Source organism: Oryzias melastigma, linkage group LG5 (assembly GCF_002922805.2).
Source record: "Oryzias melastigma strain HK-1 linkage group LG5, ASM292280v2, whole genome shotgun sequence".
In the NCBI taxonomy this organism is placed as follows: Eukaryota; Metazoa; Chordata; class Actinopteri; order Beloniformes; family Adrianichthyidae; genus Oryzias; species Oryzias melastigma.
The window spans coordinates 32,556,895-32,570,456 of NC_050516.1; the positions used below are offsets into that span (position 1 = coordinate 32,556,895).

Here is a 13,562-nt window from a genome sequence, read left to right on the forward strand (position 1 = left end):
AAAAAAAAATCCTTCATTTAGCTACATTAATATTCAGTTTGGTTGTATGAATAAAGACAAAAAAATACAGTTTTGGTTTAATAATTTTATTATTTAGGGACATTTTTCATTCACAAATGTCATTTTTTTAAACCAACCCCCTCTTTTTGTTTTTCTGAAACGATTTGAATCTTTTATGTTATTCTGCAAAGACTAGAAAATAAATTTGCTTTGAAAGTTTTGGATAATTTACCAGTTTATTCAATTTAGTGTCTTCTTCCTGTTTATTTATTTGTAATTTTAGGTTGCTTTAATACAATAGAATTATTTTATTTATTTAATAATATATTTTTGTTCTCTTATTGGCTGCTCAGACTTTGTTACTGAATGTTTCTTGTAAGATTGTACAACCTCCTTTGTTTTGTAATTTGTTAATTAAAAAAAGGTATTTGTTAAATAATTTATTAACATTTTCTGCTGAAGTGTAATTTCTCCATTAAGATTCTCTTAAAATTTAATCTCAGAATGCTTTGAATACTTCTCTCATTAATTTAGTTTTTCTTGAAGCTCCACTTCAATTGATCTATTTTCAAATCGTTCCCTGTGGTCTCTCTTGGGTGGGACTGTTGGCGCAGAGCAACTCCACCCTCTCTTCCCGTCACCTGTGAGAGCTCTCTGTTTACATTTCCTGTGTCTTTACAGGCCCTCACCCCCCAAGCTAACATTACAAATGCAACAAAAATGGTGAGAAATATTGGAGCCGTACAGTTTCCAGTAATAATGCCTACATCACGTGTCAAAGTCAAGGCCCAGGGGCCGGATCCGGCCCTCCAGATCATTTTATTTTATTGTTATTAATGGCCTGATGTTATCTTGGGCTCATTTCTAACTTGTATAATTTTGACAAAATATATTTTTATGGAGAGTAAAATAAAATTTACTATGATTTTTTTGGAGTTTAATATTTCAGCTACATGCTAGCTGTTTTGGCTAATTTAGGTTTTTTTCTATTTTTTTAGGCTGTTTTGGAGTTAGGCTAATATTTGCACGCTAGCTGTTTTGGCTAACCTTTATTTATTTTATTATTTTTAAAGGCTATTTAGCATTTATCTAATTTTTTAGCTTCAGTTTTTTAGCCATCAATTTCAGCATATTCAGCGATCAGCATTAGCGCCATCTGCTGCCCAATTCAGTTTTCAGCATTTACACAAGCACCAGGTAGTGCTAGTTCATAATTATGTTAAATATTTACGGTTCTAAGAGTTTAAAAATGTAGCTTTAGAGAGTTCAATAAACGTTATCCTGTTCGGCCCGCGACCTGAGGTGTGTTTTGGATTTTGTCCCTTTGTGTGATCGAGTTCGACCTCCTGGTTCTGATCCAGATTCCATCTCAGACGAGGAAAACGAAGACGTTCATGGATCCATTTGTCTGTGAGTGGGCGGAGCATTGAGCTAGTGGCCTCATAAACAAGTTCCTTTTTTAAATAACATTATTTTTGTTCATTCCTGACAATCTGAGTAAAGAAATACTTAGAAATCTACTTAATCTTGTCCTCCATCATGAGGAAAAAGCCACCAGAACATGTTAAAAACGTTTTCATCAGAGTTAGGTCAGGAGATGAGAGCTCTTCAAGTCCACCACGTATAACTGGAAACATTTGACAAATGATGCCAAACCTTTGATTTATTCAAGAGTTTTATTGTTTGGAGTTCAAATTTCTTCCACAACATAATCGGCATTGCAGTAAAGTTTTCTGTAAAGAGTAGGAGCAACACCAGAACCAAAAGTCAGATCTTTTGTTTGAATGGAAGGACAGAAGAGATTTGAGTTCAGTTCTTTGCCATCTATACACCGTAATACACAACCTGTTAAAAATATGTACGTGCCAACCTGAGCTACAAGCAGATAGATGGACCAGCGATGACACAGACGTGACCGAAGACTGACGTCGGCGAGGAATTCCGTCTCAGAGACAGAAGACACAGCAGGAAGAAGTTATGTGACATAAAAGGCCAAATCATGGTTAACACAGTGAGCGCCGCAGCCACGGTTACTGACGGCAGATCAATCGACTTCAAAGGGGGAAAGCTCTGACAATCACTAGTGTTGGGAACTGATGATGAAACCACGTGATTGAAGATGTTGCCCAAAATCAGTCACCCCCCATGACAAAACATTTAAAGGCAAAAAGTGCAAATTAAGGGATAATTATATTAGTTCAAAAATGGCGTTAACTACTTATTTAATTATCTAAGAAATTGGCAAAAAGAGAGAAGTGATACTTGGGATGCTGTAATCAGCCAACATCATCTCACGACCATCAATCCGCCCGCCCATCGCCCTCTTTGACCACGCCCCCCCACATCTCCTCATTTGACAGATCGAGCAACAAAAGCCGTTCGTTAGCTACACATGGAGACGGCTTTCTTCTGGTGTTCTTTGGACACTGGATTTGTCGACGTGTTAAAGGAAAACACTGAAATGTCTCAGTCGGAGTACCGAATGTGGAGAATACATCCATGTGCAACAAAACGGGTGACGGGATGGTGACGGAAGAGTGGAGAGCTGTGAGAGAGGAAGACCGGCAGGAAAGTTCTTTCCTGAGGAGCGAGGTGGAGGAGGTGACGATGACGGGACGTTCCAGAGCCAGATGAAAAGCGGGTCCAGTTGTCCCTCAGCAGCTGCAGCTGTCCGCAGAAGCTTTGGCTCTGTCGTTTGGATCCAGCTTTATGGACTCGGGGAAGTCGGGATACGGCTCCACTTCTGTCTCCTGAGACACAGAGACAAACACACATCGGAATCAGATCCGTCATATCTGATCACTGCTGGAGCTGCTGATGCACTACGACTCCCACAATGCTTCGTGTGCCCATCAATATTCCTCTTTAATGAGGATAAATCATCACATTGGAGTCGTCTTTCTCGTTCAATACTCGGCTCAAATGAAGGAGAAAATCTTCAAATGTCAACATTTTAAGTAAATTAGCAACAAAACTTTAAACATATTCACGGGATATGTTTTCATCTTTTAGAGTAATTTTTAAAAAATGTTATGGAGCTGTTAAATTAGCATTATGCTAGCTCATTTGGGTAACTTTGCATCTACTGCAGTATTTTAGGCTAATTTTGTGTTTAGCTTCTATTTTAGCATCATGCTAACTCTTTTGGCTAATTTGTTATCTACTGAAGTTTTTAGGCTAATTTAGAGTTTAGCTAATATTTAAGCCACATGCTAACAATTTGGCTACTTTGTTATTTACTGAAGTTTTTTAGGTTAATTTAGAGTTTAGCTAATATTTTAGCCACATGCTAACGATTTGGCTACTTTGTTATTTACTGCATTTTTTAGGTTAATTTAGAATGTAGCTAATATTTTAGCAACAGACTAACGGTTTTGGTTAAATTACTATCTACTGGGGTGTTTTAGTCTAATTTAGAGTTTAGTTTCTATTTTAGCATCATGCTAACATTTTTGGCTAATTTGTTATCTACTGGGGTTTTTAGGCTAATTTAGCGTTTTGCTTCTATTTTAGTATCATGCTAACTTTTTTGGCTAACTTGTTATCTACTGAAGTTTTTAGGCTAATTTAGAGTTTAGCTAATATTTTAGCAACAGGCTAACATTTTGGCTAACTTTTTATCTACCGCAGTTTTTTAGGTTGATTTAGAATGTAGCTAGTATTGTAGTAACATGCTAACGTTTTTGGCTACTTTGTTATCTACAAGGGTTTTAAGGGCTAATTTGGAATTTAGCTAATATTTTAGCAACAGGCTAACGTTTCTTTCCAATTTGTTAGCTACTGGGGTTTTTAGGCTAGTTTTGTGTTTAGCTTCTATTTTAGCAACATGCTAACGTTTTTGGCTAATTTGTTATGTATTGGGGTTTTTTTGGCTAATTTACACATCAGCTTTTATTTTAGCAAAAGTTTTGACAAATGTTGTTAAAATGGGAATTTTAAGCTATTTTAGAGTTTAGTTAGTATTTAGGCAACGAGCTAGCTTTTTTGGCTAATTTGGCATCTACTGAGGTTCGTGGGGCCAATTCGGAGTTTAGCTCATTTTTATGCAACACACTAAATGTTTTTGAAAAAATTAGCATGTATTAGGAATTTTTAAGCAGTTTTTCATCCGTGCTCTTTCATAGTTCTTTAACAAAATTTCAAGTTTTAAAAGAATATATTCAACATTTTGCAAATAGCTTTTCAGAAAATCCCTTCATCAGTTAAAGTAAATTGCGACACCATTTTCAGCAAAAAGTATGTTCAGTGACTACTTCCAGCAAAAAGCCTTCATACTAGCATTATTGCAGCTAATGCTACTTTTCTAGCTTTCACTTTATTTATTGTTGCTGTTTTTAGGAAAAACATGTCTTATAAGCTTTGTCACTTCCAGAATATCAACTTCTGAGCATCACACAGCCTCAAACTGAACTTCATTTTACTTATTTTTTATTGCTAAGACAACTTTAGCTCCAGTGTTCGCAGTCTTTCCACTACCAGAACCAACACTTTACAGTAGTAAAGTGTTTAATCAGCTGGTTCTGTTGTCCAGAAAAGCACTTTTGCACATACATGCAACACTTCACGTTAGTAAAGCTGCTGTTTAATCATCATTGTTGAATTGTTAATCCAGAGATTTTATCCAGAGTATTTTAATCTTGGAGAACCCATGAGGTCAACTGGGGCTGCGGGTTTTTTTGTTTTTGTTTTTTCGGCCTCTGTTAATCGCTGCTACCCAGATTAAACAAAAAAAGAATATTCAAACTAACTTTAAAAGCCCAGATAAAAACGGCCCCCAGGATCTCCAGGGTCAAAATGATTTTAAAGGAAGAAGCATCTGTTACTCACCTGTTTGAGGGCGTTGCGTGCGATTGTCTGGAATGCTTGCTCCACATTAATGGCTTCTTTGGCGCTGGTCTCAAAGTAAGGGATGTTGTTCTTACTCTGACACCAGGCCTGAGCCCTTTTGGTGGTCACCTGGTGTCAGAGATAAATGAACAATCATTAGTAAGGGTCTTCATTTGAATAAAGTCATAAATGGCAACATTACATTATTTTTAGTTCATTTGCAGTAATTATGATTTGTTGCCACAAATGACTAAATAAGTTCACTTTGAACTACAGCTGACAGCTAGCATTTCAAAAGGTTATATTTGAAATGTTTAAGGGCTCATTAAGTCATTTTTATACTAACACTTAAACATGAAACATCACAACAGTTTTCACTTTAGTGCAGGTGTTTTTGTGGCCCTCAGTAAATCATAATTGATGCAGCTGTACGTCGGAAAACATTTTTTGTTTTGTGGTTTCTGGCGACATCTGCAGGAACTTAAAGGTAATTACACCCAGGTGTTAATGGTGCAGTGTGTTCCTTTCACCACTAGAGGGCAGACTACATTTTCTATGTCACCGTCTCTGCAGAAGGACGGTGATGATGGCAGTAGAAATGGAGTCAGAGCAGGTTCTTTTGAGGAATAAAACGTGTTGGCGAGGAGAAAAGGCGCCAACAAGCTAAGTGGACAGATGTTTCCTTTGTCGTACAAAATGGGCTGGGTAAAGTCGTGTCCTGATTTGAAGGAGGTAAAAGCAATCCTTAAAGAATTCAGAATAAATTGTCACTAAGCCACAAATCATAAATTATGACAAATTTACAGTCCAACCACATCAACGAGGCTACGCTGCACAGCAGAGAATGTTTCCAGAAATGGAAACATCCAGTGACGCTGAGACAGAAGCTCTACAGCTGTGGCCTTAGAAAGGACCCGGTGTTGTGTAAAGGTACGTTCCCCCTGCCAGAATGTTTCCCCGCTCTCGAGTGTCGTTGGTTTGTTTCGTAACGCTCATATTTTGTCCCAAATCTACGGAGCTAAATTGGGGCAGATATTATTTCAAACCCAAAGAAAACAAATTAAAACTGATGAAAGTGGATGTTCAAAACTTTTTGCTATTCTGAAATAAACTTAATTATTTTCAGCTTCAAATGTTGTTTTTTAGGTTTCAAAAGTCAAAATTTCAATTTCAAAACCTTTTTTTTCAGTTTCAACTCTTTTCTTTCGTTTTTGAATCTAAAAATTCAGTTTTAAAACTGAGACCTGTTGGGGCGGGGCTAACATGAAGGACCAATCAAAATCTGTTTTTTACACTCGTCTTGGGTAAACTTCAGACTATGATAGTACAGACTAAACAGACATTTTCTGACCGTAATCATCACAGTTCTCAGAGTCAGTGAACGCACCAGGACTGAGGTTATCATCATCATCCATTTTCTGTTAGCCCCGCCCCAACAGGGCTCACAGTTCTGAAACTGAAATGTCCAGATTTGAAAAAAAAATAAAATAAAATAAAAGTTGAAAGTAAAAAAGATATAAAGTGAAAAAAAAAGTTTTGAAATTGAAATACTCAGTAAGTAAAACCTAAAAAATTGAGAATTTGAAGCTGAAAAATAACTTTCATCTTAGAATAGCAAAAAGTTTTGAACATTTTAATTTTTTTTAAACATAAATAGGCTCATGTATTTGCTATTTTTCCACTAGGAACCGGTTGCTAACAACCATTAGAGGGCGCTGGATTTTCTTCTGACACTACCAGAAGAAGAAGTGTCGTCCAAAACAAGCAGGGAGGAGAATCTGATTGTTTTCCTCTTAAATTTAATATTTTTCTCATTTGTATTGAATAATTATTATTATTATAATTTTTATTTTTGGTTTTCTTCTTCTTGATTAGATGTTTTTTTGATTCTGCGACTTGAAATCCAGAAAATACTGTATTTATTAATTGTTCATTGTTGCATGTTTCCATAAAAATTCACTTTTATAAATTATGTTTCTTATCCTAAATTAGCAAACAAAGGTCATTTTTTAACACAAAAAGCTGTTGTTGTTTTATGTGGAAAAATATGGGAATATCAGAATAAACTCCCCAAAGCCCAAGAATAAAGTATATCACAATCATCAATCTTCTTTTAACACTTTTGGGACAAAATATGATTGTTATGAAACAAATCAACGATGTCAGAGAGCAAAGAAACACATTCTGGCAGGGGAACGTACTTTAGCACAACACCACTGTAGAAAGCCCTTCAGTGACGCGGAGTTTGTAAAGGAAGGAGCTCACAGAGACACACAGGTCTGATGCTGATCAAAATTCTTAGTGTTTGTTGCTAAAGTTGCTAAAAACGTGTTTCTGTTTATCCATTTCTAACCACTGATTATTTTTTTCTAATTAGTAGACTTATCGGGTCATGCACTGGTTGTAAAGTACACATCTTAACCATCATTAGCTTCAAACTAACCAAAAACTAGATGTGAAGCTGAATTTGCCCGCTAAAGATGCTTGTGCGGATAGCTGAAATCGCTGAAGCTGATAGCCAGCTAAAATATTGGTTAAATGCCAAATTAGACAAAAAAACTGAAAAAAAAAAAACAAAGTTAACCAAAACAGATAGCATGCAGCTGAAATATTAACTAAACTTCGAAATAGCCTAAAAAAGCCTGAATTAGCGGAAATAGCTAGTATGCATCTGAAATATTAGCTAAAGTCAAAATTAGCCTAAAAAACTGAGAAAAAATCTGAAATTAGCCAAAATAGCTAGCATAGAACTGAAATATTAGCTTAATTCCAAATTCACCTTAAAAAATGAAAAAAATCCCAAATTAGCTAAATCATCTAGCATGCAGCTGAAATATTCGCTAAACTCTAGAATAGTCTAAAAAACCTTAAGAAGCGCCATAATAGCCCAAAAGCTAGCATAAAGCCATTGTAATTTTTAACTTTACTACACTTATTTTCCATTTAACAAAATAATGACTAATCGACTATTTTAATAGTAAGTAATAATCGTGGCAGCCTCACAAAATTAGCCCCAGTTCTTAATTCTCAGATAAAAGATCTCTGAGAACCGCAGCTGTTGTGTTTTGGTCACATTGAGTTTTTAGAACCACATTAACATTTTAACAATCATAAAGTCGGGCTGTTTGGCGAGTAATCTGCTCCACCGCGGCGCTCTCTCGTGGACTCATCTGTCTCAGATGATCACCTGTCTGTTCTCCAGATCGATCTTGTTGCCTAGAACCACAAAGGGAAAGTTCTCGGGATCTCGAGGGCTGGCCTGGATTAGAAACTCGTCCCTCCAGCTGTCGAGAGTTTTGAAGGTGTTGGGGGCGGTCACATCAAAAACCAGGACGCAGCAGTCCGCTCCACGGTAGAAGGCAACCCCCAAAGACTGGAACCTCTCCTGACCGGCCGTGTCCCAGATCTGGATCATCACAGCAGAGGAAACGCTCACGGTAAATCCATCAGATCCTTCAGAAACGGCTCCAGCCGCAGCACAAACACCTTCATACCTGCATCGTTACCAGTCTGTCATCCACCATCACCTCCTTGGTCAGGAAATCGGCTCCTATTGTGGCTTTGTACTGGTTGCTAAATTTTTTGTTCACATATTGGTTCATTAGTGAAGTCTTTCCAACACTGAGAAGAAAACATAAACAAGAATGAAATCTCCAGATCTTCAAACTGAGAAGGTGTTTGATGGTGTAACAGATCACAGATAAGGGAAGGCAGTACGGCAAGTCAAAGGGATCAAATATCACCAGGAGAAGTGGGCGTGGCAGTGCCTCACCTGCACGTGTACTACAGATAATAATTAGAAAATTAGGAGGAAAATTTCAAAGAAAACATTTTTTCTCTCAGTTTCTGTAGATTTGGTCTCCAGACATACAAATATAATCAGAAACTACAAGTTTTTACATTTATGTTCAGAGATGTGTGAGTGTGTATTCATGCTTTGAAGTAATTTATTATATATACGTTTTCTCGACTATGTTCTAAATCAGGAGTGTCAAACTAAATCACAGGGGGCCAAAAACCAAAACACACCTTAGATCACAGGATGAACAGGATAAACATTTATTGAACACTATAAAACTATATTTTTAAAACTTAAACATAATTATAAACTAAATAAATAGGATTACCTGTAATAATTCTAGTGTGAATACTGTAAGCTGAATTTGGCAGCTGAAGATGCTGAAATTGATAACTAAAAATGCTGAAGCTGGAAACACTGTAGCTGATAGCCAGCTGAAATAAATATTAGCTAAATGCCAAATTAGCATTAAAAAAAAAAAAAACTTGGGTTGCCAAAACAGCTAACATGTAGCTAAGTTTTTAGCTTAACTCCAAAATAGCCTAGAAAAAAAAATCTTAGTAAATGCCGAAATACTCCAAAAAGCTATCAGAATGAGGATTTTTAAATTGTAACTTTTTAACATAATTAGGAAAAATAAAAAGGCAGGAATATTATTCCAGAATAAATTAACTTAAACCTTTAATAACTTTCAATATTTTACTCTCCATAAAAATATATTTTGTCAAAATATTACAAGTTAAAAAAAAGCGAAAGATAACATCGGGTCATTAATAACAATAAAATAAAATGATCTGGAGGGCCGGATCCGGCCCCCGGGCCTTGACTTTGACACGTGATCTAAAACTTTTCAAAACTGTAAATTAAGGCATTTATCTGCGTGTTTTTTCCCATTTTTTCTTATTTTTTACCAATTTGAAAAATAACCTGAACTGTCAAGTTTTATGATCCGTTTAGAGCTGCTAGATTAGTCGACTAATCAACTACTAGAATGGCCAACGACTAATTTAATAGTCGATTATTCTAGTATAGTCGAATAGTAACGACTATTATTATTAGTCGTTACTTTATAAAGTAAAGTTGAACAAAGTTGTTCAAAGTGTTCAGCACCAAAAACTGCAACATTTGTTATATTTGAGTCAGTGAGACCAAAACTTTATCTTTTGTGGAAAATAGTTCCTTTTTACAGATAAAAATATTTAATATTTTAATCTTATTTAAATACAAGAAACAAATAGAAGACAGAAGCTGCACGATTCATTAAAAGTTTAATAAACTATCATCCTCATTGTCTTTATTTGTAGATAGTTTCAAGCTAATGATGGTAAAGATTTGTGCTTAACATCCAGTTTACAAATGACCAGATTAGTCGACTATTGAAATAACCATTTGTGGCAGCACCACATCAGTTACACTCTAGTTTGTAAGTATAATAAAGATGTTTTAAGAAAGAACTTAAAAAAACTCATATAAAGCACAAACTGTTTCAAATGTGTTCAAACAAGAAGACTAGAAATTTGCAGTAATGCAAACAGTAACGTGCACGAATAGAGAAACATAACTAAAAGAAAAAAAGCTTTTATAGTTGAAGCTGCACATGCTTCAGTCTGCCTAGCAACAGCTTACGCCATGACTCCTCCCACTAAGGAAGCAGCCGAGCCTGAAGAAACTGCTTTCGTTTAGTTCAGCTGAACAAACACAAAGGAGCATAATTCACTTATGCATTATAAGATATTTTTCAAAAGTTTTGACAGACTAAAACAGTTTAACATGCAGGTTAAATCTCCGCCCCTTTTGGACTCACCCAGAATCTCCCAGAATGATGACTTTCAACAGCACTTTCTTCCTGGAAGCCATGTTTCCACAGCTGCAAAAACCACAAAAATCATTCAGAACTTCCTAACTTCTGTCATTTGTGTCAGGATTCCTCACAGTAAAGTAGAGAGGATTGATCAGAGCGGGTTCCATGCTTTACATCAGAGGTTTGACGGCTTTTCATTCCTGTCATGTGATTTCTCAGCTGCTGGCAGGAGAAAAAAAAATCACGAGGAACCCATCACCGCTCCGTCTGCCCTCCCTTTTTCTGTTTTTTTAACGGGCACATGTATATGAATCTATAGGAAACATCTGTGAAGTTCTAATGAAATGACAACTATAAAACAGCTCTTCTTTCTTCATTAACTCTCCCAACATTCTGTTATTTATTTAGACATATTTCATCACACTTTACTGTTTCACTGCCACTTAAAATGCCTTTTACAATGAGGGCCCAGTTTATAATGGATTCAATGAACTGGAAATTTTGATCAACAAAAGTATGAAAAAGTAGCAAAGAAAAATAGTTGCAGTCTTTAGGGATTAGCTGTAAACTGTTTCTAATGCAGCCTAAACACATGAAAAATGTATGAAGAATCCTTTTCAAGACTTTGATTTTTACTGTTCTTGTAAATGTCACTTTACTGCTCTGAAGCAACAATAAAAGCTGTCCTTTTCAGGGTAAAGAGGGCCAAGGATCTCAATAAGTTCTACTCCAGCAACATTTATTCAAAACCTTCACGACCATCAATGTCGTCCTTCATGATGGGAGGGAAATATGCTTCCAGTTAAACCGTAAAAACACCAGAACCTGTTTGGTAAGAATCTCTAAATCATCTGATGACCTGCCACTCACTTTAGAAGACCAAAAAAATTAAAATAATTCAGCCAAAAAAAAAAACGCAAACTGAACTTTTTCGTGAGATTTATTCAAGTTAATGTTCTGTTCTTTAAAAAAAAATACCGTTATTGTACAAAAAAAGGAGTATTATTAAGAAATACAAAGAAACTGCTGGTTTTCCAGAGTGAAAGACTCAAATTCTCTTCTTATCAGAACGACCACAGCACTGCAGTGGCAAAAATACTTTTGACTACACAATACTTGACAGTAGAATGAACTTTAGATTTGCTTAGACCACAGACCCAGCAGGGAAGAAGAAATGAGTTATCAAATAGTTGGAGAAGTAGGAAAATCATACATAAAAATACTATCTAGAGAAGTATTTTAGCAACGTTAATGTATTTTAGAGTAAAATTGCAGCAAATTATGTTAACATTTTCCAAGAATTCACACAAAAACATGTTAAACTGTCTAACATTTTCTTTTATTAGTGATTTCTTATCAAAAATAGCAGAAACTTCACATATTTGAAGCTCCAGTCCACAAATTCTTCAAAAAAATTGTAAAATGTCAGCTTAAGAATGGTTGTACATCTATTAATGATTTTTTTTACCATATTCCTCTTTAGGCGGTCTCATTTGATTAAGTACCTTTGTATACTCAGTTACATCACTTCCAACAATTTTATTTGACATATTTGAGTTTCCTCTGTGACTTGAACGCCTGAAAACCCCAAATTAAATGTAAAAGTCAAAATTTTATACAGTAGAAACTACAGTAGAGGCATCCCCACATTCTATATTAATTTAAGGAGTGTTTTTCCTCTTGAACAAAGAGTCAGAACTGAAACAAAACTCGAAAACGAACAGAATAAAAGCTAACAGCAGCAGTTTGTCCCCGCGGTGACATGTCAAATCCCGTCCAACCAAACAACATTTAAGGTCATAGCAGATCAATAGAGTAAACAACAACATTTGTCACAGAAATAAATAAAAACACACAGATCGATGGCATATTTTCTCTGCTCGGCTCCACTCCCCGTTTCTCCTTCCTCAGTTGGATCAGAAGCTACAGGCCTCAGCTTTTCCTCCAAACCCTGACATTAGCATAGCGGTTCAGCCGCCGCGTTCATCAGACACCGAGCGAATGTAGATAATAAAAAAAGTCCAAACAGACTGTTATCGGCCTCAAATCTTACCTTGAAGTAAAACCAGAGCAGCGAGTGGACTCCTTCCCCGGTGAGAGCCGCTGTTATTGTTCAGGACGGCTAGCGTCGGCGGCTAACGAGGCGTTATGTCAGCGAGCGGATTTTTATTCGTTAACTAGCGGTAATTCGGAGACGCCTCGGTTCAAATTCCGCCTAGAAACGTAATTCTCGTTCCACTAATGTCAAAGATGGTCCCGCTTTGTAAAATGACGGGTCGGGTTAGCTACAATGATTGGGTAAATGTGGCACTTTGCTTGACTACTTGCCTGCTTGCGAGCTAATTACCTACTAGCCGGAGCTTCTGTTTTTCCCTTTCACTTCCTCCTCCAGAGCCGGCGCGTGTGACGTCACACGTTTACGTAAACGAGACTCTCTGTGCTTCCAGGAATGTCTGCGCGTTTCAGACATAAATTAGACTTATCCTTTCACTATGTTAGTGGTGTTTAAATAACAAATGTAAAAAGTTGTATTTTAAAATACTGCATTCTATATATCCTACTAAAAAAACTTTAGTAGATTTGCTGTTGACATGGACCCGTCTTTAACATTCTGTCCCAGCCAGCAAAGCCAAGTGGGCCCCATATGGTTTAAAAGCGGGCAGATAAATGTGAGCCCGAATGGGTTTGTCTACAGAATCCATGATGACCTCACTTGTGTTTGCCCACATTAGTTTAAGTGGACACTAATCTGAACTTGAGTTTTGACTCATTTAAAAGCTTATTGAACCCTGAAGGTTATTGGATCGAAGTTTCCTTTTTCTCATATATTATACATGTTTATAGTTTTTTTTCAGACATTCAGTTTGTTTTTGTATTATATAGTTTGCCAATAAAGTTTGAAAAAAGTTGCTTGTTTTTACTTTTATTGAGAAAAACATACGGTTTTGGAGCGTGGGAATGAAGCTTTCTTTAATATCAATGGCATTACAAGGAGTAAATATGAATTTGCATATTTTGGTGTCAAAATATCAGAGTTTCACCATTTCTATTTATTTATCACAGACAATCGTAACTCTATTCTTTAAGATCATCATGAAGGTGTTGAATGGCTCATTGTTAGGAAAAGTCCCACCA

General features: G+C 36.2%; 1 protein-coding gene across 1 annotated transcript; it reads right to left on the reverse strand.

The window, feature by feature from the left end:
- Positions 1 to 1,657: 1,657 nt before the first annotated feature.
- LOC112144682 (ras-related protein Rab-7a) lies at positions 1,658 to 12,842 on the reverse strand. Its single transcript, XM_024269351.2, has 6 exons — positions 12,481 to 12,842; positions 10,431 to 10,493; positions 8,322 to 8,448; positions 8,015 to 8,233; positions 4,828 to 4,956; positions 1,658 to 2,750 (listed from the first exon to the last, which is right to left on the reverse strand). The coding sequence occupies exons 2-6, from the start codon at positions 10,481 to 10,483 to the stop codon at positions 2,655 to 2,657; spliced, it is 624 nt and encodes a 207-aa protein (XP_024125119.1). The 5' UTR covers positions 10,484 to 10,493; positions 12,481 to 12,842; the 3' UTR covers positions 1,658 to 2,654.
- Positions 12,843 to 13,562: the final 720 nt, after the last annotated feature.